Source organism: Cibotium barometz, chromosome 10 (genome assembly GCF_041138505.1).
Source record: "Cibotium barometz isolate CiBa-2024 chromosome 10, ASM4113850v1, whole genome shotgun sequence".
NCBI lineage: Eukaryota > Viridiplantae > Streptophyta > Polypodiopsida > Cyatheales > Cibotiaceae > Cibotium > Cibotium barometz.
In genome coordinates, this window is record NC_141055.1 from 23,571,234 (window position 1) to 23,598,281 (window position 27,048).

At 44.9% G+C, this 27,048-nt stretch overlaps 1 protein-coding gene across 3 annotated transcripts in view; it reads left to right on the forward strand.

The window, feature by feature from the left end:
• The first annotated feature begins 4,353 nt into the window (after positions 1–4,353).
• The window catches only part of LOC147634680 (NAD(P)-binding Rossmann-fold superfamily protein), a 78,075-nt gene continuing 55,380 nt past the window's right edge, over positions 4,354–27,048 (forward strand). For 2 of the 3 annotated variants that reach the window (XR_015266775.1, XM_086803821.1), the window contains exons 1-3: positions 4,354–4,654; positions 7,226–7,413; positions 8,128–8,194. Coding sequence is in view for 2 of the 3 variants with exons in the window: in XM_086803821.1 (XP_086659947.1) it covers positions 7,228–7,413; positions 8,128–8,194 (253 nt within the window). In the remaining variant the exon portion in view is untranslated. The remainder of the gene's footprint in view (positions 4,655–7,225; positions 7,414–8,127; positions 8,195–27,048) is intronic. The other variant, XM_086803820.1, reaches the window with a different exon arrangement.

The window sequence follows — 27,048 nt, forward strand, 5'->3', positions numbered from 1 at the left end:
AGATAATGAATGAAGATAGAATATTTGCAAGGAATGTAGAAAATCTATTCTTCAAAACAATGAAGATAATGATCTTGAAGATTCTATCGTCTACCTAGATGCGTCTTCGAAAGGCACAATTGCATAGGAAGCAACTTAATGCACAAACGTACGAGAAAATACAAACATTGAATGATTACTAATCTCAAGGATAGGGTATAGGGACTGCGAGGCTTTGCGAACATCAAGTGACTACAAAGAAAATTTGAAGAAGAAAGTGTTTGGCATGATACGACAACTTGGACCCCCTGCATTCTTTGTCACATTCTCATGGGTTGAGAGACAATGGATAGATCTTGTAGAATGCCTTTAAAGACTTAATCCAGATATCTAATGATCAGCAAATTAATTAGAAACATTGTATATTATTCGACATCTTTTTCATTCAGACCCCGCCACAACTACAAGATATTATGTCCATCGTTTTCATGTAATCAAACAAGAGTTAAGAAGGGATTGAACAATCTTGGGCAAGATGATTAACTTCTTTTTTGTCAGAGTTCAAACATAGAGGTAGTCAACATGATCATGGCCTACTATGGATTGAAGATGCACCAACATTTGGATGGTCTTCAAATGAAGAGATAATTGCTTTCATAGACAATAATATATCTGTCGATAGCAATAGCTTACATGGAACACTCTGAGAGGCACAAATCCACCATCATCGACAAGGCTACAAGAAGGGCAAAAGATCATGCAGGTATGACTTCCCAAAGCCACCTTCACGTAGAACTTTGATTTTACAACCAATTGACAAAGAAAGAGAGTTCCATCAACCTGATCTTGAAGCACTAGAAAAAAAAATCACGAAGTGCCTAGGTGATCTTGACTATGGAACAAGAATTTCCTTTGATTAACTAGCTAGAGTTATTGAGCACAACAGAAGAGGAATACATTTAGGCATTGAGACATTCCATCACAAAACCATTCATCCGAATGAAAAGAGAGCCAAAGGACATCTACACCAATAAGTTCAACCTTAAGCTATCTTCCTTGTGGGATGCAACACTAACATACAATTCATTTTGAATGCACATGGTGTGGCAGCTTATTGCACATCCTACATGACAAAAGTAGATATAAGCACAACAAAGGCCATGAAAGAGGCATTTGAATATTGTATCAAAAATAATCTTCCCACATTTGAGCGCCTATGGAAACTTGGGAACATAATTAATTAAGCTCACAACAAGCTGTTTACATTGCACTATCACTCCCTCTAACAAGCTCCTCAAGGGAATTTACATTCATCAACACTAACTTCCAAGATAAGAGAACACTTTTACTAAAAAGAAAAGCAGCCTTGAAATCTCTAAGCAATGATGACACCAACATATTCTTTGAAGATATAGTGCAGAAGTACTCCAAATGTTAAAGCACATTGGTAAACATTTGCTTAGCTGAATATGCAAACCTCTACAAGACAACGAATGGCAAGGAAAGAAAACTAAAGAAGTCATGAATCATACATTTTGTGCAATTCAATCAACACAAGGATCCAATCCTCTTCTACCATGAGAATTGCCTCCTCTATCTACCATTCAAAGGCTGTGAGGACACTATTTTGATACGACACATACCAAAAAAACATAAACATCATCAAGCAAAATGCAGAGAAATTTACAAAGACAACAGTCCCCATGAATAGAGATCTTGAGGAGTCAACGCATTCATTGAGGCAATAATAAATAATCGATGCAACTACAATATTGGGCTAGACATAGAACAACACAAAACCCGGCCAAACAACAATCATTCCATGCATAGAACTTACAAATTCATGCCAAACTCAGAATACCACAATGTAATTAGAACACTGAATGATGAACAATGACTAGTCCACAATGACATAATGCTTTTAAAAAGATTGCAACCAGACAAAGCCATTCACCTCTTTTTAACTAGTAGTGTGGGCATAGGAAAAACATTCACACTTCACCTCATAGTCCAAGGACTCCTTCGACACTACGCACAAACAATCGACAATTATATTGACTTGCCCACCAACAATGCTTCTCATGGCCTACACATGCAGAGCTGCATTCAACATAGGAGGCACAACAATTCACTCACCATTGCATCTTCCATTGATAACACACACACAAACCAGTCTAATAGGTGAGAAACTTAACAGCATTAGTACATTGTATAAGAACCTGAGACTAGTTGTTTTTTATGAAGCATTGCTAATTGGACAAAACATGCTAAATATCATTGATACTCATCTACAGTCAATCAAATGAAACCATGTAGAAGCATTTGGTGGATTGGATGTCATATTTTGTGACCTTTGCCAAGCTAGTCCAGTCAGTGAGACAATTGGATCTTCAAAAAATCAACATCTTCAACAAGTCTCATCGAACAATTGTATTGGCAAAACATGATTCAATGTTATGAGTTGAAGACAACAATGCGACAACGAGACATGAAACTCATAGATATACTAAACAAAATAAGAATTGGGGAACAAACCGACAAAGACCTAGGCTATCTAAACAACAACACATTCCATAGGAAACCAAACCCAAACACTGACATTGCACACCTTTTCTTCACTAATGCCCAAAAAGATAACCACAATCAATACATCTTCAACAAGCTCCTAGGAACACCTTACATTCTACAAGTAATTGACACAAAGCATAAGACATGCAATAGATAAATCAAGATTCCAAAAGATGCACAAGCAACAACAGGACTACATACAACATTAGCATTGAAGAAAGGCATGATAGTCGGGATATGTGCACGCAATATAGATATTCTTGATGGACTAGTCAATGGTGCCGATGGTATATTTCAACATGCAAACATATCAGACCCATGCTGAATACTATGGATTGATTTTCACACTAGCAACATAGGTTCAAAATGCCGGTATGAGAATTAGCATCTGTATGACCAAACAATATCACCAACATGGACACCATTGCACCAAATCACAAAGGAATTTCAAATAGGGAAGAATTCTTTGAACATAGTCACATGAAAACAATTTCCAATATAGCCAGCCAATGCAAGAACAATACACTGATCTTAAGGACTAACAATGGCAAGTGTAGCATTCGGTCTGCAAAAGATTCGAATTCATGGACTCATTTATACAGCTCTTTCTCGAATTGCATGCATAGATAATCTATTCTTGCTCGATAGAGTGCAAAAAGGACACATCAAAGTTGATAGCACTGTGCTTAGAGAAATAACGCGTTTGTAAACCACATCAAAATGGGAATGCAAACAAAGAACAATGCCATCACACATGTAATCCCATATAATCATCGAGTCTTTGAACATTGTTTCATTCAATGCACACAAAGAAGACATATTAGGAGACAATAATCTCATGGCTAGCTGATATCTTGTGTCTCCAAGAGGCAATCCCATAATTCAATGCACACAACGAAGACATATTAGGAGACAATAATCTCATGGCTGCTAATATCTTGTGTCTCAAAGAGACAAGGAATAAAACATCAAGAGAAGCTATACTTCCTAGTTACGACGACGACGAACTTTCTTGTTTTGATGGCTATGGCCTATCACTTCTATACAAAGAAACATAATGTCTGATATCAAGCAGAAGAATAGCAAAACAAGGAATATTGATACATGCCACCTTCAAGAATGAAAGATTTGACACAACGCATATGATTAGAACATACAAATCCCCTAGAACCAACATCAACACCTTTACAACCCTTCTACAAGATCTTCTAGTAGAATTACAAAACAACAACCCAATCATCATTGTCCATGACTTCAACATCAACTGGAAAGGCACAACACAATTTTCCTGCATTCTTGGCAAGACTCTTCACTCAATGTCATGCATTCAAGTGATCAATCAACCAACAACAATCCATGGATCAACATTAGACCACATCTGGACAAACTATTGCTTTTGGTCTGACCACTCGTCAACTTACATTCTCATTCCGAAGGACTAGAATCACTATCCTTAATAATCAAACTCCTCTTCAAAAACACCAAAGAGAAACAAATGGAGAGATGCAAACAGGCAAAGAGCTAGAAATAGAGAAATCCAAACAGACCAACAAACTACTTTTTAGAGTCCTTTAAGATTTTTTCTAGGTTTATGCATGCACGAATAGACTTGGATATCAAAAGCTCCAACCAATTTTTTTTTTTGCCTTTTCTCAATATGGTTTTCATTATCGATATGCATATGGGTATGCATTATGGGCTTGAGTGTATCTTTATGCTTGCCTTTATCCTATTATACTTATAAATATTACCACACTTTATTTGGTAAGAAAACCCACCTAAGTGGCAAACCTAGTGAAAATTTTCACCTTGTTTTTTTTTGTTTTGTTTTGTTTTTTGTTTTTTTTTTTTGTTTTTGTTGCTTGGGCTCTGGTACTGGTACAGGCCTTTTTATTATGCGCTATGTACATACGTGAGGACTGGTTTTTATATATATATATATAAATCTTTTGTTATTGATGTGGCCTTTTAATAAGGCAAAGGTATAAAAACCTGACGTTACAAACATTACTCAATTTTTTTTTTTGTTGGGAGGCGCAGGAAGCGATGCATGCAAAAGGGAGGAGTAGGGGTTTCCAAAGCCTTTGATGACTGCAATGGTTGCCTGGTAACTATCCATTGTTTTTTGTGTGTGTGAAGAAGGCTTACTACATCTTTGGGGAAAATCACATGGAGCACTTTCTCCTCTTCTTCCATACAACCCTTGCTAAGGCTGATTTTAGGGTTAGGTCTGGCTTATTTTTTAGGGTTAGGGTTTGGCTATGGCATCCTACAGATTGGAGTTTGTTTGCACTTATACCATTGTAGCTTAATTAAACACGATTAAAATATCTTAATGCTTAAATAGTTGAGTAAACGTGAGGCAAAGAGTGGAAAACTTTGTCGTGTTGCATTGAAACACATCAATTAATGTATTGAGGATATAAGAGACAAGAGAAGGATCTACGTAATGAAGGTGAAAGACCTTCGAGAGCAGCTTGCAAACATTGATGCTGTCATACCGGGATTTGACAACCGTGTTTTTTCGTGTGGAAAGCTTCCATGGCCATGGCCATGACCATGACTGTCATGATGGCAATACAACTAATTCACTCCATATAGTTATTCTCATTCATATTTAACATGTCCAACTGCTCCTTCAAGTAGGCAACACATGCACCTGATAAAGTGCTCCAAGGGCATGCCACACTAATTTAGGAGTGACGCATGAACGGATATGAGGAATGATGCTCCTCTTCACTGAGAGGGCAATGAATGCATGGGTGTGAGTCCCTGGCATCCCACCATCGTTGATCCATAGTAGAAGGTGTGGGTGCCTGAACCACAGATGATTCAGAAGTAGCTTTGTTACATGTAGCACTAGGAGCAGCTAGCTGTTGCCCAATTGGCAAGAGAGTATGGGCTTCTTTACTAGAAATCATGACCTATATGCAGGTACACACATGTGTTAACAGGTATAGTATAGTCGGATGCAGGTACGACTAAGTACAAACAATACGAACAAGTATGATGATTATAAGAATGCTGCATTGGGATGTATGGGTAGGTACAGACGTCATGCGTGTGTACGAACAAGTATGGGCGTTGAGCATGTACGGGCTGTACGACAACGGAGAACATATGGACAGGGAAAAAAATGGCACAATAAAGCTCAAACAGAGTGAGAGGCACATAACTCGATGATGATTACCAAGTAGAATGAGTGGTACAAGGTACAAAGGATACGTACACCCCAAATGATAAGTGTTAGAGAGTGTTCACATGCACGGGAAAAAAACCTACTAAAGAGGGAAAAAGTGCGCGGGCTAGTCGAGTGTTCACACACCATTGCTCATCATGACATAGATGGCTACAACCCAAGATATGGAGATGAAATACAATCACAGGAAACCTAAGCAGCCCTTGGGCACTAGTAGCCAGTCCAAACATCAACCTGAAGGATAAGTCCTAGGGGCAAGGGTCCTCCTAGATCCAAGCCGAGGGCAATCCCAATAAGTTCTGCAACAAGACGGACATCCTGTCGCTTATATGAGTTGTAAGTTAGACTTCGTAGAACACAATTACTTGGTATATGGTAGAGAATTGCTGTGATTAAGGACCTAAAACATTGGAAACATTTTCTAAATGGTTGCAAATTCACCATTTGCATGGATTATCAAGCACTTTGGTGGTTACTACGAAGCTTCATGGAGACATCATTGATTTTTTTAAAACAATTAGAAAGGGACCAATTCACCAAGTTCAAAAACGGGGTCCCCATGAAGCGTTGTGGTTGGACGAGGACTTCTTTGAGCAGTATTGGTCATTGTTGGCGGATTATCTGGAAGCAGTCTAGATCCTACCAACAAGTTAAGCAAGAGGGGATGTCACGCGCACTATTGTCCTAGGGTGCCACACCGACATTCCGCAGCTTCTAGAACAATCATTCACCTTTTTTGATTGACCAAGAGCACGTTGTGGGCCCGAGTCCAAGGGACAAGTTGCTAGGCACCATCTAGGTTTAGGGCCAGTGTCCGTTGTGCCTGTGGCAAACGTCTGTGTAAACCTCTTTGCAAGTTGTATAATGTTGTAGTGGCCAACCGGGCACTTATAGACTATTTGGTCGGGTGCGTGGGGAAGCCCAAGTGTATCAAGTCCTTATCCAAGTCCTGGGAAAATGTGTCATGTCAAAGTGTCAAAAGGTAGCCATTTATTTGGGAGCCTAACTAACCCAAATCTTAAAAGCAAGAAATTATTTGTTCCATGTATAAAGGCAACCATGATTTTGATCCAAACCTTTGGATTTTCCAACTTAAGATCAATAGTAAGATTTGAATATTATTTTTGACCTTTTTAAAATATTTTTTAGTAAGGTAAAGAAAATTTGAGGACTCGAAAACCTTAAACTATATACAATGCACTTGCAAGCTTTTCATTTTCACTCATAAAAATGATTTTCTCAATTTTGGGAAAAAAAACTATAAAAGGTGCAAATTCTAAAGATAACCTCATGAGGTTTTGTAGTCATGAGTTTTATGATTTGTGAAGAAAAATACTATCCATGAACACCAGGTTCTTTTTTACAAACTCAGCTGTGTATCTCACATACTTATAGATCACTCTTGATTCTGCTGTTGAGTCAATTAAAAACCATTTACGAGGATTAACTATGTCACTAATCATAATTGCAATTTGCAAGGGATGGAGGAGAGCACGAGGAATCTGCTGCACTGGCTCAACTTGTGGCGCATGGGAGTGATGTGGGTGGCAGCTATTCTCTTGTCTTACTTCAAACTGCTCTTATCAATATTTGCTGGCTCAGAAAGAGCTTTCCCGCGCTGCCTTCCTGACACCGACTGCCGCACCTTCGCTTGCATAGTGACTGGGGTAAGTTCTACATCTATGCATGTTTGTATTTAACGTCCCCATTTTTGTATGGGTGCGTATGTGCACACCTACTCAGACACTTATTTAATGCATGTATCTAAGTCCTAGATGTATGCATCCATGTATGCAAGCATGCAATTTGTGCATTTATATCTGTAAATGCATCACGTCGTACATCTCCATATATATAGGATGCATATATGAGTGATTGATTGTGTATGCATCCACATATGTAAGCATGTAAATTCATGCATGCATGTATGTGTGTAAATGCACGTATCCAAGTCCTACATATATTCATCCATATGAGCATGCACATTCATTCATGTGTGTATGTATGTTAACATTAAATGTATACAAATGCATGTATCCAAGTCCTACGTGTAGTCATCCATACATGTAAGCATGCACATTCATTCATGCATGTCTGTATATTAACATTTATTTGAATGCATGCTGTTACGTAGATTCACAGAGCCTCGCATGTGTGTATTCGCATGGATTTACATGGACTTTCTGTATGTATTAATACATCATCTTGCATGTTTTCATGCATGAATATGCATACATATATCTACATACATGTATGCACATACGCAGATTTGTGTGTGATTATTGCAATAATTTTCTCTATTCAGCAATACACAGAGTTCCAATCTAACATTCTTCACTCTTAGATAATGCCATTTAATCGTTCTTGTTTTCCTTTGATAGGCTTCTTCTGGGATTGGAAAAGCAACAGCAGAAGCTATTGCACTCAAGGGCTACTATGTCATACTTGGTATAAAACTAATTTATTATTTTGTCTTGTAAGATATGTTTACTGTTTAAGTATGTAGAGGAGGCGAGCCCATTGGCTCTAGTCTGAATGGTAACGCCTTGACCTGCCCATGCGGAAGACCAAGGTTTGAAGCCTGGCACCTGCATATATAATTAGTGTGTTTGAAACGGGGATTTCGAAGGATTGCATTCGAGCTGCAAGGCCTTTAAAGACTTCCTTCAATGTACCACCTCCGGCACCTTTTGGGGTCAGGAGAAGACTGCTCACATGATTAAGACTCACGACTAGAGGTTCACATGATTAAGACTCACGACTAAAGGTTCACTAACAACTAGACAGCTGCATGCCAAAGACAACATATGACACCACTAGACCTCAGTTTGACCCAGAAGAGCTCATTATGGAGGAGGTACACAAACAAAGGCTTTATCGTACATTTAGCACTTACTGACATGCAACTTAGATCTGGAGGAAATATGCTACTACATTTGACTTCGTACTAGATCCCAATGCTAATGTCACATAAGTGCATGAGCAGTGGATCTGTGGTTATACCTGGAAGGTACTTCTGGCTCCATGCGCACACAACACGGGTTTCCTGTGGCATCTTGGGTGTCTGTAACAACTACAAGTTTGGCCTCTCCATATCTGCTCATAGAACTTTCATACATATCTTCCACTTTTCTTTTATTTGAGTTTTGTTAAATTTTGCTACATGCCATCGTGCATAAACCTGATGGTTCAAAGTGTAGTTTCCTTTACCTGCTGCTACTTTCCTTTGTGGCTTTGAAGGAGGAGATGTGATATAGGGTCTGTTGCCGGTCTAAAAGCTTTTTGATTCTCATCAGCTCCTCTCCCAGCCATCTAGTCTCGAGGAGGAAGAGACCTAGGCATCTCTGATTGGATACTAAAGAGAGAAAGGGGACCAAAACCCTCTAGAAAAATGCAAGGACATCTTCCTCTGATCTCATAATAGACTGGACATGATAAAAAAGTAACGCTCCTTGAACTGGACCTTCCCTATCTTACAAAGCTCACAAATGTTACATGTTTTTTGTGTTTGTGGATGATAATAGAGCCCCGTCTCATGTTTTCTGTGTTTGTGTTAATAGAGCCCGGTCTCAATGCTCAAACTACGTGAGCGATACTTGTGGAGTTCAGGGTTAGGGTTTACACAGACTAAAGTGGATGGAAGTTCTCCATTGTGTGAGTGAGTGGAGGCGTAGTAAGAGAGAGATGATGAAGCTTAGAGTGTTGCACGACTCAATGATGTGTTCATCCTTCACCAAGTACAATGCTTTTATAGGCTTAGACCTCATCTTTTGACTCATCTTTTGACTGAGTCACACACATAGAGACAATGACACATGGCATGGGCTATGACATCATTGCTTACATACACACATAGAATCTAGCCTTAAGAGGTTGTTCACACACATAAGCACACTTACACACTAGATGTGGTTCCGTGCACATACAAAGGGCTTTTTCATATACCTGAAGCTTTGATTCCAATCAAATTCCATCCGGACCTTAGGTCAACAAGGCATGATAAAGGAGCTCCACCAGATCTGCACGCTCCAAGAGCTCCCCCTCAGCAAAAAGCCCCCCCCATCCTCGTAACTTGCTAGGTGCAACAATTTACACTCATGCAAGCGGTGGGGAAATGACATGAGAAAGCCTTTTATAACATTAAGGCCCTTTTACACACACAGAAAAAACACACAAATCTGACACACACATGATTATTACATCTCATTTTGGGGGACAACCCAGCTAGAGAACCCTTGACCCACACACAAATTGATTAGAAAGCCCAATCAGAGTCTTTCTTGTCAATGGAAAGACCATGTATTGCTACAGTGGCTGCCAGTTCTTGTTCAATCTCTTCTTGTTCTTCTGCCACAAGATGGGCATGATGCTTTTCTTGTTCCTGCTCCATTCTCTTGAAGCATTGAGCTTCTTTATGCCCAAGTCTCTTGCAGTAGTGACACCAGAATCCAGATCTTGCTTCCCTTTTTATCCTTCCATTTACTAATTAGGGCTTTGTCATGGTCAAGACTGATGCCACTGCTGTTATCTTCTTCCTTCAGTCTTCTCTTCCAAATCCAAGTCGAGATCAGATCCAAGTCCAAGGAACTTCGAGCTCAAAAACAAGGTGCACAGGTGATTCGAGTAGATGACGAAGTATATGTTGTTCAGTAGTAAGATCAATTCTCAATCCGGGGTAGGAGACAGCCCTCAAAAGAGGCCTCACAGAGGAGTAGGACCGCAGAAGTTCCGTGAGGCAGTACCGTAACTGAACGGTACAGTACAGTAATAGTGCACTAAGTGGCCTTAGTAGGCAGCGGTTCAGGTTGGTGCACAACAGATGTATGGTGCTGGTAGGACTGCTGGTGACGACAGCAGCAGCCAGGTGGCAGAGGTGCTGACAACAACTGGTGCTGGCTGGCGGCTGTAACAGCAGCACCGCCAGGCGTCGTTGGCAGCAGCAGCACCGGCGATGGTGGCACTGGCTGCTGAGATTAGGCGGCACTCAGCTGGTGGGCGGCTGCAGCGTTGGTGGCGGCTGGTGCAAAACAGGCTGTAGGCAGCAGGCAGCAGGCAGCAGCGCACAGTAGTAGGCAGCGGCGCAGGTTCAGTACTGATGGCACAGCCAGGTGGCGCAACCTCTGCAGCTGGTGTCAGAAGGTGGCGAACTGCAGGTGCAGACACAGGCGATGCTGGTGGCAGTGGCCTGAAGGCAGCAGGTGACGTCCAGAGGGAGGCGATGGTATAAGTTCCCACACTTGGGTGATGAAAACGATAGTGAGCTCACCACTTTTGATGTTGATGGTGATGATGAGTTTTACTTTTCCAAGAAGATGGCCACACTTTGTTGATGAAGTTGATGAACTTCATGCCTTGTCCGATCTTGTTCTTGATGCTCAAAGGGGTTCACGCTTCTTTTATACTTTAGGAGGGGATCCTGCTTTTTGCCCTAGAAAGCCATTATGCTTTTGCTTTGCTTTCCTCTTTTGCTTTTTAATAACAAAATATCACTCAACTTTTGTCAAAGTTCTTTAGCTTTGCTTTTCTAACTTTAGGGCCTTGCTTTTTGGCCCTGGAGCTGCTTTTTGGAAAAGCGGGTTTTAGCTTTTTGGTCTAGCTCAGTCTCCTCTTGCCAATGGTGCTCTTGGCTCGCGGTCAACCCAATTTGACTTTTTGCTTTTGTCTGCTTTTTGACCAAGACTAGTGCTTTTTCTTGAGCAAACCTTATGGTCCCTATCCCCATGCCTTCTTCCACGTGTTTGGTGTCCGAGCAAGGGTTCCATTATGTGAAATAGAGCTAGGAGGGCCAAATAGTTACATTCCCTTCCTCTTACATTGCAGTTGTCCTCAGTTGCAGATTGCAAGTGTTCCAAGTATATCCATATGTTCCAAGTACATCAAGCACATCCACACATCAAAAATAGCACACAAAGTCAAAGATATTTAAACATACATAAGTATGCAATGCACAAGTAATGATCCTCCTGTTCATGGATTGTCCTGTCTGGTTTCATCGGTAACCGTGCTGAGCTATTTGTCTCCCAAGGGAAACTGCTCAGACTATCCTCAAGGCCATCTGGTCACAAGGACCGCTCGAGAGTTCATCAATAGTCATCTGGGCCATCTAGTCGCATTGACCGCCCGACTATGAAATCCAATATAGTCATCTGGGCCATCTGGTCGCAATGACCGCCCAACTGTGAAGTCCAATACAGTCATCTCGGCCATCTGGTCGTAACGACTGCCCGACAGTGAAGTCCATTATAGTCATTTGGGTAATTTGGTCGCAATGACCACCCGCCTGTGAAATCCAATTGTAACATGCGGAAGCTTCGGGGGAGATTAGTAACTTAAATGCTCAGAAATCAGCACACGTTTCACGACGAGAATAACGCACAAAATTGAAAATAGATGTGCAGAAAATAGAGAGAGAGAGAGAGAGGGAGAAGAGGACACAGTATTAGGTCTCGAATACCCTCTGTAGGGCCCCCACCACGAATGGTGTATTTGATTTTATTAGAATGATGCAAAATTTGAAATAAAAGACTGAACCTAAACCTTCTTGGCTGAGATAGATCTCTGCCCTATGCGTTAGCTTCTCCCTTGGCTGTCCTGGCCCTTGAGTAGCTTCAGCACCTTATGAATTATGAGATGGATCGGGCTGAATTATGCCTTGGGTTTATATACCCCTTCTAGACCTAGTCGGCTGGCTGCTAATTCTCTCCACGACTAGCAAATTAACATTTAATGCTAAATAAGCCAATGTTTTCACACTATACCTTCTGTACTGGCCTGGTCGCCTTGTGGGCTGCTGTCCAGGCCTGCACAGGCTGCTGGGCAGCTCCTGGGCACTGGCTGACTGGCTGTTGGGGAGCCCTTTGGCCTGGCTGCTTGGCTGGGCTAGCCCAAAGGCCCTGCCAGCTGCCTAGCTAGGCCCCTTGGGCTGGTTGACAGCCTGCCCAGCCCATACTAGGGCTGGTGTGCAAGGCCTGGGGCCTTCCTGGCCCCCTTGGGGTGGCCCATAGCCTTCCCCATGCCCATACCTAATGCAAATCTACATCTACACAGTTGTCTGACATCTGGTTGCAGACCAAACACACAGAGCAACTGACATCATTCCAGAGGGAGACTCATAGCGCGGACTGGCACTGTTTCATGTGCAGGACAATGCACACCTGACCTCGGATGAATGGAGTGGAACCCTGGCTGACTCGTCCTGGACTGGGCTCACATGGGACCAGTGTTCCACCCCAGGTCTTGCACCTTCTTGTTCAGATATGTCTACGTGACATCCAAGTGCGAGATGCACGTGACATCCCCTTTTGCTTAACTTGACGGAAGATGCATAGCCTCCAAATAGTCCGTCAATAAAGCCGGATAGTTGTCGAAGAACTCTTTGTTGAGCCATACCGCCTCGTGGGTCCCTCGGTCTTGAAACTTTGTGAGGAACTGTCTTTGTCTTCGGCCTGAGCCATGTTTGAAGCGGTGCAAAAGGATTTGTTTTGGAACCATCACTTCAGCTTCATCAATGATATCTGGTTCCGCTTTGTCTTTCACTTCTGAAGGGATCAGACCTGCATATGGTTTTAACCAACTGACATGGAACACATTGTGCATAGTCCAACTCGGAGGTAGCTTCAACTTCATTGAAACCTCGTTAATCTTTCTTTGGATGGGAAAAGGTCCGAAGCTCCTGAATGACAACTTTGAGCATCGTGTGCCCACCTGTTTCAACCTTTGCTTCATAATCCGAAGATAAATCCAATCACCTTCCGAAAACTTCATATCCCTTCGGTCTTTGTTGGCCTGTGGAGTGTAGGCCTCCTGCGCTTTAGCCAACCTGTCTTTTGCCGACTCCAAAATCTCCTGGTAAGACTTCGTCAATTTGTTACTTTAAGTATTGAAGACGAGGTTCTGGTCAATAGGGACTAGAATGGTCTTCCAAACGCTGCTTCATATGGAGTCCTGCCAATAGTGAAGAAAAAGAATCGCATGGGCAGCTGCTGTGGAGGGTGACCAGCGGGGGGTAGGCGGGCAAAGTGACCAACACACTATGTATGGCAGCTCGCAACAGCAATAACCTTAAAAAAAGCATGTAACAATGATGAAACCTTGAAAAAAAGATTGCAATAATGACGAAACCCTAAAATCAGGTCACGAAACCCTAGAGAGAGGTATGTATACTGACGAAACCCTAAAAACGGGTTGCTGCAACTAAAAATGAGCTGTTGTAGAAAGAGTATGCACGCAAGATGTCACTTCCAGTGCTTGGGGAACTAGGGCCTTTGACACACTTGTTGATACCATCAATGCATATTAAAACATTTAAACATGGCCATAGTCTCAACACATATGCCAGTTAACCACATAACTGAACTGTAAAAGAGAGATGTGCACAATTGACATCGCATAGAGGCCAGAATGGGACGCCCCCCCCCCCCCCCCCCCCCCCCCTCTTCTTGGAGTATTTTATTACCCAAAGAGAAAATATCATGTACAAACTTTGAGGGCCTTCCTCTCCCCGTGGGAGATGCCAGATTATCCATATAAAAATGCCATAACAAAGCCCAACATGAGGCAACCATAAATTTCAGCCAGAACACAGGCTGAATAAATGTTGAGCCAACAATATAATCCATATACCTTCGTGTGGCCCCCAAAAACCACGGGTCTTCATGCAATAGAGCTGGTACAAGGTTCAGCTCTCCATTCAGCCGGTAAAGCAAGTACAATAGCTGGTACAATAGGTACAATGGTTGGTACAGCAAGTACACTGGTTGGTACAACAAATACAATGGCTGGTACAATAGGTACAATAGGTACAATGGTTGGTACAACAGGTTAAAGGGCAGGTACAGCTGGTACAGTGGCTGGCACAACAAGTACGGTGCTGTCTTGGCTCATAGAAGAGCCTCTCGATGGGTCTGAGCTCCAATAAGAAAAGCCCCAAACACCTCTGATCCTCAAACTCCATCACATGTCGTTATGGTCCAAAACCCTCTTGGAAGAGACACCAGTATCTCCCTCGTATCTCATAGTACACAATACATCAGCATATGTAGTGCTCCTTTGACTCCACTTCCTGGTGACATAGCTGACAAAAGCGGTCTTCTGCGAATGCCATGTGAGAGATGGGTGTCCGTGTATGTATAGACCGTGTCACAAAGCCATCTGGCGAGAGATGTAGAAAATGGTCCCGATAGTGGGCCATCTTCGTGCCTAGTGGTAGGGGGGGGCTGGACCATGTCCTTTCTACATCTAGCCTCACGATGTCCATCCTGATCACCCTATTCTGCTCAGAGCGACTAAGGTCAAAGAAGGGGCAGTCCAGGCTGTAATCAAATGGAGAGAGAGAGAGAGAGAGAAATGAAATGATATATTAACGTCTCTAAGAGGCCATAATGGCCTATGAGACCAAAATTGAGAGTACATCTGAAGTTGGTGTCTCATCAAAGAGAACAACTAAATGAGACTAAAAAGTTCAATAAACTGATTGTCCTACAGTTATAAGAACATAACTGTAAGACTCTGAGATGATACTGAGTAGAAAATACTGGAAAATACTGAAAAATGTATATCAGGTAGATCCATGTATGCTGATGAGTTGAAGTGTTGCCCTCTCCTTAGATCAAGTATCTCCGCCATGGGGCTGTCTAGAATGGAGAGGTCGTAGAAGCGAGGTAGGCGTCTCTGATGCCGAGCAATAATGGCTCTGATTTGGCGATGGTGAGGAGCCAGCATTAGGGCAGCCTGTAACGGTGGTAGAGGCTAGTGTGCAGTAAGAGAGCCTCCCTTAATGAAGAGAGAGGGCTCCAATTTATAGATTTGGGCTTCCCATGAGCTAAAATGGAAAGAGAAGGCTATGATGACAAGTGGAGAGCCACACAATAGCTGAAGTGACAAGTGTGAGGCCACTTGTCTCACTTTGGTCCACTTTCTTGCCACATGTCCCAACTAAGAGATGGGTCCTTTCATAAACTTTATCTCTAAAAATATCCCAACTGGTAGCCCATTTGTCGTAGGTACTTTGGCAACTCTTGGTATTTGCTCAATTCCAGACGTAATGGCACGAACAAAATTTCCATCAGAGTTGGGCCAAAAATAGCAACCCTCCTAGATTTTAGGAGTGTGATCCTTTGTATTCCAGGGTAATCCCCCATTCCCAAAACTTGTACTTTTTAAATATTTAGACGCCGTGGAGTCCACCAGACTCCTTTCATACAAGAAATGTCCAACCTAGTGACACGAACAAAACCGGGAAGAAGGAACTAGCTCTGAGACCATTGTTGGATGGAGTGGGAGCACTCCTGCACACACATAGACACACACACACACACGCACACACGCAGAGAACAAGCTTGAACAAAGAAAACGTGAGAGGGAGCTTGATGTTGGAAAAGTACTCAATAGATAATAGGTAGAGTGAAAGTACAAAGTACTAAGTACAAGGCTCAAGGCCCAGCACACAAGGGTGTGTTCCCACGGGGAAAAAACTTCTGTCCAGCCAAAGTAAAAAGTACCTATGGATAGAGGTGTTCACACCAGGCGTTCCCGGAGGCAAATGGCTAACAAGCAAGACATAAATATGTCTTTTTAGGGGTTTGCTAAAAAAATTATATCTTGTGAATGAGAGCGGTATTTTAGCATTTCTCTTTTATGGCATGTCTTCATGAATGTGGCAAATCTTAGAAAATTATTAAAATGATAAAAATAACCTTAAATATAATTGATAAATCACCATAAGTAGATGTATATCCAGCACTATAATCCAAACAGGAATTTACAAAGTAGGTTCCTACATGTGAGGAAAAAACGATCTCGACTCATTATAAATTTCTCCTAAAGCTTACATAGTATTTAAGAGATGAGAGAGAGATTTTTCATGATAAGAAAAAATATTGCATTAATAATTAATTCAATTAATTTTCTTTCTTAGAATCTCTTTTTAGTTATTGAGTCTTTGACACCCCTTGATGGCGGGCCAGGATCTTTTGAATCTGGGGCCGATGAGCTGGGGGTGGTTAGGGTCTGACGGGACAAGTGCGTCTAGCTCTCTGGAATATGCATGCCTGATTTGATGTGACTCCCATGGGCCTGTGATATATAGGCTCCCTATCCTCTGTGATGGGTGGGCTCTGGTGCCTCCCTCCAGGCTGGAAAGAATTGGTGATGATAAGCTGAGAGGAGGGCCATTGGGGACGAGGATCTTTGAGTAGTGACTCTTTGTGTTAGCTGAGCTCCAGTAGGAAGAGTCCAAGGCACCTTTGATCTGGGTACTTCATGATCCAGGTTAAGGGTCCAAAGCCCTCTCCCTGAGTAGATAGTGGATCGCCACTCGGACACTGTGAGGCATGTACACATCCATATATCTGGGTCGCTGAATGAATCCATCCACTGAGATACGCATAAATTGATCCCTGTAGTATAGCATCTTCGGCGGTAGAGGTTGACTGGGTGTAATCCAAGGCTCCTGAGTGTATCGCTGCCATAAATCCTGCCGATCCTCTCATTGTGAGAGAGCTGGATGTGTGGTGCATGTATATCATACTGGAAGGGTGGCAGGTGATCTATGTAGAGACCATGCTGAGTGAGCCACTCTATCATCTGTGAATACCATGATCTCCTATCTCCACTCTCTCTGAGCTGCCTGGACGCCTCAAAAGCTCTATGTGAGAGTCGATCTGATGGCATATCTCTGATCCTCTGTATGAAGCGGATCGTCTGGAAGAGGGCCTCTACTAGCATAGGAGGTGCGGCAAACTCCGCTCGGACAATGTCATGTGGGACGGAGGGTTTGCTGCGGATCATCCGTGAGAGTATGAGAATCTGAGGCCTCTCTATCGGAGACCATGTGGAAGTGGCGAGCCCAGGTGCCCATACTGCTGCAGCATACATCAAAGGGGGGGTGACTAGTGTGTCAAACAACCACCCCCTCGTGCGGGGCTTCTGGAAGTGTGCCTGGTGACATTGTCTCTTTAGCATGGCCAGAGCTGCATACCCTTGTGTGAGTCTATCCCTGGCTGCCTGTGCCATAGTAAATCTTCCTGGCGGAGTCGCAAATGTAATCCCCAAGTACACATATGAGTCTACCACCTCTACCTGTCCTCCTGCTAGTGTGAAGATGGCCTATCGTCGAACCGGCCCTGAGGTGTGGAAAATCATGACCTTGGTTTTCCCAAGGTTCACTGTAAGTCCCCTCTGTGGGCAGAAGTCATCGAGTGCATGGAGATGATGCTGTAGTCCCATCCGCGACTCAGAGACCAAAATAATATCATCTGCATATAGCATAATGTGGACTGTGGTACCTGAGATGTCTACCCCGTCCCCACGACCGTGAACAATGAAGTCAGCCATCTCATCAATGTATAGCCCAAATAGTGTAGGAGAGAGTGGGCATCCTTGCTTCACACCTATGGTGCTAGCAATAACATATGATAGCCCCCTGAGGCATCGTATGCGCCCGAGGACCTGCTCATATAAAGCATAGATGCCCCAAACCATCTCTGATGGGATCCCCAATGACTGGAGGCGCTAGAAGAGTCTCTCCCGTGGCACCGTGTCAAATGCTTTGTGGAAGCAGCCGATCTCCCATGCTGTAACCGGCGGATAGCTCTCTCTACCATCGAGGCGGTAAAGAAAGTAGAGGTGGTGGTAGGGCGGGGCTCCTGTGGCTGTGGTATGGGTGGTTGCTGAGGGATATGGTAGAGGCTCTTTGCATATGTGTGTCATGTGTGATCGGGGTACGAGGGCGAGGCTCTCTCATCCTAAGCCATGCATTGGCTATATCTCTACTCATGAGTAGGTGGTATATATCCCAGTCCTGTGCCTCCTCATATGCACGCCTCTTATGGCGTGTGAGGGTCTGTATCTGTCGGCTTGCGTGTCTCTGTGTAATGGTCCCCAGTGCTCTCTGGGCACGGAGGTGTCTATATAGCTCTCTGCACTCAATCATCATACCACCGATTCTGGGGCATGCTCCCAGATCTATCTGTGTGCGCAATGTGTGTATGATGGGGGAAGCTGCGGGTGGCGGCCGTATGTAGTAGAGATGACATCTGAGTGGTGAATGTGTCTAGAGGTGACAGGGGATCCATTTGGAGTAGCCCGTCATATACATGATGCTCATATATGTTTGCCAGGTCATGGGTGAAGTAGAAAGTGGTATGCGATGCCTATGTGGGCTGTGTGGGTGCTGGTGTGGAGCTCGCCAGTGACAGCAACAACAGGTACATGTGATCCGCACCGATAGGAGAGGAGGGGATGGTGAAAGATGTCACTGCCTGTGTGGTCTCCATGGACCCCATGATGTAGTCCACTGTGCTACCTCCCCCAGACCATGGAAAGCATGTCAGTGCTCCTGAATCCTGCCATTGTCTCATCCCGTTATAAATAACGAGATGGTGTCGGGCTCCCAACTCAAGTAATGATGACCATATCTGGTGTTATCCGGCCCCATGTCCTCTGACACCCTGCAAGCTCCGGTGTCCTCCACCTCTAGTGTGTGCATCACCTCGGGGTGCTCGAAATCATAAATGTCGCACTGTTGGCTCTGTGTCCGTAAGTCCCCCATAAGGAGGACTTCCCCAGGTTGGATTAGTGTATGATCTCATCTGAAAGGGTGGCATATGGTGACTCTCCCAATGGCCCTGTGTCGTCCTCCTTCTCTCTACTCTCCTCCTCTGCTGTCATGGCATATCTCGATCCTCTAGGAGAGAAGTAGCATAGAGCAATGTATAACACCTTGTCTGCCGAGAGTTGCAGTCTGATCCACATGTATCTAGCCTCTTGGTCACGTGCTACCACCCGTAGGCGCTTATGTAGCTCTCGCCTGAAGAGTACCGCTATACCTCCAGATGCTCTCGATGTGCTCTACCGTGTGGTCCCCCTGTGTGTAGACTCCCACTGATAACCCTCTAGTTTGGGTAGCCCCCTCTCTGGGCTCTAGTGTGTCTCTGTAAGTAGTATGATGTCCCGTCCCTCCACGACCTCCTCCATCCTCTCAGGATGTGTCCAAAGTGCTCCATTGCAGTTCCAAACTGCTGTGTATCTGTGAATTTGGATCCTCCATAGCTAATGTCCCATAGGCCGCCTGGCGCTAATCGGTGGCCTTGCCATCGATGATGACACGACCATCGCGATAGAATTCTCTCTTGCCCTCTTTCTGGGCCTGTAGGACTCGGCATGCATGTTTTCTTGTGTTCTATCTGCATCCTCGTAAGGTCGTCATCTAAATAGATGGGATCTCCCTGTAATCCTCGTAGAATCACCCTCTTCCTCATGAAGGTGGCCCTTTATGTCTCTCCTGCAAACTGTAGGATGAGGGCTCGCTTGCGTGTTGAGTCTTTCTCGGCTCTCCATGCTTTGGTGAAGGGGAGAGGGTCCTCTTCCCTGTAGCGAGCTTCGTGCATAGAAGCTGTCCATCTTTCTCAGGAGTGGAGTCGGGTGTCTCTGCTATACTTGTGATTCGAATGTTGAGGCGACGGGCCTGCCTCATCTTCTCCTCTTCAATGGTGGTGTGAATGATTTGGTGTTCTTCCCTTTGAGACTCCTCCCTCACTTCTTTACGGATGTTCTTCTTCACCACTTCAACCCATCCTGATTGCTTGGCTTCGAGTTTCCCTTCCATGTCTTTTGTGATCTCCTTGGAGACCATCTTCTTTGATGGCCGTGAGAGTGTTGCCATTGATCTCCCCTTCTTCCTTCTCGGTGTTCTTGACGGCTATCAGTTCCACTTTCAATGCATTCACCTCCTCCTTGAGTGCCGTGTTCTCTTGTTCAAGTTCCGTGACCCGTACTTCAAGGGCCATGATGTGCCGGTGTAACTTGTTCTCCACCTCATTGAGGTTGGAATTGGATGTCTTCTTGTTCTCCTTGATTAGTGCCTTCATTGCCGTCTCGAGGGCCTCGAGCTTCTCTTGGAGACTCGGAGCCATTCCTCTGCAGTGCTTCCCACAGGCAGTGAGGAGCAAGAGAGGGAGCGCAGTAGAGAGAGAGAGAGAGAGAGAGAGAGAGAGAGAGAGAGAGAGAGAGAGAGAAGAAAGAAGAAAGAAAGATATATTAACGTCTACGAGAGGCCAAAGTCGGCCTATGAGACAAAAAATAATACAACTGTGTTCTTCTGGTCATCGGAAGAAAAGAAAGAGTGTGCATGTGTTTGGATACAACTGTGAATCATCATGGATCGGTGGAGCCCATATACAAACAATATAAGGGGGGGTGGGGATGTGGATGGAATGCTAAGGCAAGATGCATCTCTATATGTTGAAGGGGTAGTACAAGCATGCTATGCAGATCTCCATCCAGTGCCATAAGAGGGATATAAGATATCATACATCGCCGATGCTGAGGCTGTGAATGGCGTGAACATGTACCCTGAGTCTGAATGAAAGCGAGCTAGCCTCTCCTGTGTCTCCATCTGGTGTCTCATTCGGATAGCTGCTATCTCTCGGTGACGGATTCGGGGTGCTCTATGTCCAGTCTGTCTAGGTCTCCTCCTGGCTCTCAATTCCTCTGCTCTCTGTGCGGTCACCCCACGTGGTACATCAGCTGGCACTGGCATAGCTCTCTGGAAGAAATCTGTGAGCTGGGACTGTCTCCCACCCCTAGTGGGAGCGGGTGTCTGGAGGAGTCTCTCTCGAGAACTATGAAGCTCTAGTAGTAGTCTGCCAAGCTGTCGCTGGTCCGAGGCCTCCATCAACTGATGTAGTGAGGAGTGCTCCTCAAACAATCCTGCATATCTATCTCTGACCCCCTGGTGGGCTCTACATCTACATACAAAGTGATCCTCAGTGTCCACCTCCTCGCGGCACAATCTGCATATCCGCTCAGCTCGGGGAACCTGTGCCGCTCTCCCAGCCTCTATCTCTAGCTGATGTGATGAGACTCGTAGCTGTCCAATAGCAACGCAAGAGCTGTGTGGCATGTATACATCCATGTACCGCTGTCGATGTATAAACCCATCCCCTGAGATGCTCATAAAGTGGTCCCTGTAATACAACATCTTCGGTGGTAGTGGGCTCTCTGGTGCTGTCCATGTCTCCTGTATGTAGTGCTGCCATATGTCCTTTCTCATCACTCTGTTCCTCTCATTGAGAGAGAGGTAACCCTGTGGAGCAGACTGATCATACTGAAAAGGTGGCAACCGCTCAATGTCTATCCCATGATGTGAGAACCACTGTAGCATCTATGCATACCAAGATCCAGTGTGTCCAGTCTCGGCCAGCTTTCTGGATGCCTCAAAAGCTCGGCGGGATAATCTCTCCGTGGGCATCTCCCTCATCCTGTATATAGAGGAGATCGTTTATAACAATGCCTCCACTGCCATAGGTGGTGCAGCAAACTCAGCTCGAACAATGTCGTGCGGGACGGATGGTTTGCTGCGTATCATCCTCGAGAGCATCAAGATCTGTGGTCTCTCCAGCTGTACTCATGTGGAGGCTGCAAGCCCTGGTGCCCAAACCGCTGCTGCTGCATACATCAAGGCTGGTGTCACTAATGTATCAAAGAGCCACCCCTTCGTGCGGGGTTCCTGAAAATGTGCCTGATGACACTGACGCTCAAGGCTAGCAAGAGCTGCATACCCCCGGGTCACTCTGTCTCGGACTGCCTGAGCCATGGAGAAGCGTCCAATTGAGCTAGTAAATGTGATGCCAAGGTAAACATAAGAGCTCACCACCTCGACCCGCCCTCCTGCTAATGTGAGAGTAGTGTGGCTCCTGACTGCGGGTGAGGTGTGGAAGATCATAACCTTGGTTTTCCCAAGGTTCACTGTGAGACCCTGCTGTGCGCAGAAGTCATCAAGAGCCACAAGGTGTCTTTGAAGCCCAACCTGCGTGTCGGATACCAAGACGATGTCATCAGCATAAAGCATAACATGGACAGTAATACCTGATAGCTCAACCCCAGAGCCTCCTCCCTGTGTGATGTAATCGACCACCTCATCAATATAGAGCCCAAAGAGCGTGGGGGAGAGCGGGCACCCCTGCTTCACACCAATGGTGCTAGCAACTATGTCGGACAAGCCTCCTGGGCATCGGACTCTCCCAAATACCTGCTCATATAGCCTGTATATGCCCCACATCATGTCTGAAGGTATGCCTAGTGTCTGTAGTCGCCAAAGGATGGAGTCGGCATATGGCCCTCCTAACCATAGGTGGGGTGAAGAAGGTGGAGATTGTGGAGCATAGCTCTGTGGGCTGTGGTATAGGGGGCTGTGCCGGCACATCATAAAGTCTCTCTGCATATGTCTGCCAGGTCTGAGGATCGGTAATAGGTCTGGGAGGACGGGGCTCTCTGAGTCTCCTCCAAGTAGCAGCAGCATCTCTGCTCATGAGCATGTGATGTGTGTCCCAGTACTGAGCCTCCTCATAAGCTCGCCGCTTATGGCGTGTGAGAGTATGCATCCTCTTGCTGCCTGCCTGCCTCTGGGTGATCTCCCCGCGAGCCCTTTGCACTCGAAGACTGCGGTAAAGGTTTCTGCACTCATCATCATACCATCGGTTCTGGGGCATGCTCCCAGATGTAGGTGGCTGTCTTGTCTGTATGTGGTATGGGAAACTCCTCGCGGCTGCAAAGTGCAGTACATGTGAGAGCTGGGAGGTGAGCATAGCCATGGGTGCCGATGGATCTAAGGCAAATAGCTGATCATGAACATGATAGTCGTACACATCGGTTAGGTCCTGAGTGAAGTGGAAAATAGTGCGTGGTGGCTGTATGATGGGTGGGTGGGTCTCCAGTAAGCTCCTGAAAGTGAGGGATAGGTATGTATGATCCGCCCCAATGGGGCATGGTGGTACGAGAGAGAGAGAGAGAAATGAAATGAAATGAAATGATATATTAACGTCTTCAAAAGACCAAAATGACCTATGAGAGAGAGAGAGAGAGAGAGAGAGAGAGAGAGAGAGAGAGAGAGGATTTTATTATTGTCTTCCAAAAGACCGAACTTGGCCTATGAGACAAATCAGTGTACCTGTGTGGGGTATCCTCTGTCATCCCAACAAAATGAAAAAGTACTGAACTAAAAAGCTGAATCTGGGTGTGCAATAAGTACAATGAGTGGGGGAGGTGATGGAGCTCTACTACTAGGAGAATGCAAAGCTATATGCATGGAGTATACAATCATGATATGCAACCTAGCTAGCTCCATCCTATACCATATTGGGGGGTATAGTACAAAATGACCTATGAGACCAAAAAGGTTACAACAATTGGTGGATCTGATACAATGTCTGTGTAAGAAAATCTAAAACAACTAAACAACTAACTGAAACTGAAACAACAACTGTGAGGAAAAGTAAGGTACTAGGAGCTCCTAATGGATAACATCTGGGAAGGAAAACTCCAGCAACAAAGGTAAGCATCATATACATCACTATCCAAAGATGTCTCTCATCGGTCGATGGCGGATATCCTCAATGTCCTCCATGGTGAGTACTCTGACTGGACGTCTCCCATGCTGTGCTAGTATGGTCCTGATCCTCTGTTGTAGTCTCCGCCGGTGTCGAGATGGGCCTCTCATCTTGGGGCGCATGGACCGCCCCAGCTCTATAGCCCGATCAATCAGTGTACCTCTGGTGCGGCTATACTCTGGGGCTAGCTGCAATGCTTGCTGGCTTGACTGCTCAATCTCTGGTCGAAAGAAGTCTGTAATCTGCCTCTGTAGGTGTCTCTCCCTCTCTGATCCCCTCCCTCTCAAGAGACCCTCCCTCTCAAGAGACCCTCTCTATGTCTACGTAGCTCCAGCAAGTATAATCCGAGGCATCTCTGATCTTGGTATCTCATGACTCTGGAAAGTGGTTTGAAACCCTCTCTGAACAGGCAGTGAAAACGGCCTCGTATCTCATAAGAGAGAGAGAGAGAGAGAGAGAGAGAGAGAGAGAGAGAGAGAGAGAGAGAGAGTTTTTGGCAGCGCAAGCAGGCCAGCACAGTGCGAGCACAGCAGCGCCAGGCGCAGCACAGTAGGGGGTGCGCAGCGCAAGCAGGGCAGTTCGGGCTGGTGGGTACGAATAGGCGCAGCACAGCGTGGACAGGGCAGCGCTAGGCGCAGCACAACCAGGGTACGCAGCGCGAGCAGAGCAGCATGAGCGGGTGGATACGAACAGGGACAGGCCACCAGTGCGTAGCGTGAGGAGGGGGCCTGAGGAAGGGTGGGTGGGATAAGGGGAGCCGACTAGTGCAGCGCCCAGGTAGGTGCGAAGCAGGCATCCACAAATGATCTTTGAGTTCAAAAGTGTTAAAACTTAGAATGTGTCCATGAAGTGACGAAATCATGGAAAAAACATAATATAAAGCCCAACTAGAGCTGAGAGAAAAAAACAGCCTTGCAAGTTCCAGTGGTACAATGGTACAATTATAAAATGTGAAGGGATCAAAGTGGGTCCTTGATATCTATGACTGTATAGAGGCTCTCCACATCCACTGCATATGGAGGGACACTTATGTATCTTTGAAGGATCTCTTGGATCTGAAACTGTCGGGCGGATCATCTCCGCGGATCAGCGGGTTTTGGGTATCTAGCTCACTGCACCTGGGTCGTTTAGTCTAGGGAGATGCTCAGGAGGTGGGATGGCACTTGTGGCACATGCATTGTCAGTGTGCACTGCTGGGTTCATTGAGTAGGGGCATGAGAGAGAGAGAGAAAGAAAGAAAGATTTTATTAACGTCTTCCAAAAGACCGAACTCGGCCTATGAGACAAATCAGTGTACCTGTGTGGGGTATCCTCTGTCATCCCAACAAAATGAAAAAGTACTGAACTAAAAAGCTGAATGTGGGTGTGCAATAAGTGCAATGAGTGGGGGAGGGGATGGAGCTCTACTACTAGGAGAATGCAAAAGAGAGAGAGAGAGAGAGAGAGAGAGAGAGAGAGAGAGAGAGAGTTATATTAAACGTCTACAAATGGCCAAATTGACATGTGAGACCGAAGTGTTACAATGTTTCCATGATATATCTCATCCTAGATAGTAAAATGGTAAATGCCTTGTCTCCACCACGGTTGCTCGATAAAGTTTGCTCTTGTTTGCTCTTCCTGCAAGAGTAAACCCACCAGCTCTTCAAAAGTGACGCGATCACCACCTCCTCTATAGAGAGGTTGAGAGAGGTGTGAAAGCCCAAGTAGGAAGGTGGTAAAGAATGAAGAGTGTTGGTGACCAGCTGTCTGTCTGGGATAACCTCATCAATGTTGAGCAATTGTTCCTGCAAATCTTTCACTTTGGTGAGATGATCCAATTGCCTCTTCAAGTAGGCAACTCTTGCCTCGTTGCGTACCTGATACATTGCTTCCAATGTGTCCCATGCAAGCTTCGATGTCTTGCAAGAACGAATGTGCGGAATAATAGTCCTTTTCACTGAAAGGGCTATCAATGACATGGCCTGTGCATCCCTGAAGTCCCATCTCTTCTGCTCTTGTGTGGGAGCAGGTTCTACTTCAGGAGCTCTTTGAGCACCTCCCCTTTGAGGCGTGGCTGGCTGTATGGTAAGTGGGCGTGTGTCATCACCACACACGATGCCCCAAAGCCCCTTCAGCAAATTACGGATCATGAAACTCCAGAGGGAGTAGTTAGATCCATCCAACTTGTCGTCCTGGGTGAGCACACCAAATACATATGTAGCATTTTGAGCCATGTCAACAAAATATACCTGCAAGCACACCAAGCACCAATGTGCACTGCCAGGCAACCAAATGTCCTGTGCAAATGTTTGTCTGCAAACTGAAGCAAGTGTAAACCTGCACCAAATTGTCCAATTACACACAATGTGTATACATATGCGACAAATCATAGCTGTAATGCCCAATTACATGCTCCAATCTGAAAAGCCCCAATTTTTATGCACTGCATTTGCTTCAATGTGCAGTCAATTGCCCAATTTTTACAAAAGCCCCAAATTTTTGCAACTGAAAGAGGCTCAATTTGCTGATTTTGACCTCAATTTGGAAAACCCCCAAATTCTTTGCAAAGCAGCATGTTCAATTTGTCATTAAATTGAGAAATCCCCCAAGGTATCCGAACATTGTATCAAAATGTCTGCAAATTGATTTGGGCAACTCTGCAGCAGATACTCTTCTTGCAATTTTGCCTCCTGCAAGTTTCTATGCAGAGGGGAATTTTGGCAAACCCCCAAAAGTTGCTGAACCTGCACCATCCTTTGTTTATTTTTTTTTATTTTCTGAAATAAAAGTACCTGCATGTGGCAGGGGACTATGGATGTGCAAGTGGAGGAGTTGCAGGCGCGAGTGTGTCAGGTGAGCAGGCACAAGCTGGCGACAGGATGGAATTGAGGCCGGACATGGAACTGCACGTGGCGGCGCGCTGTACAGAATTGAACT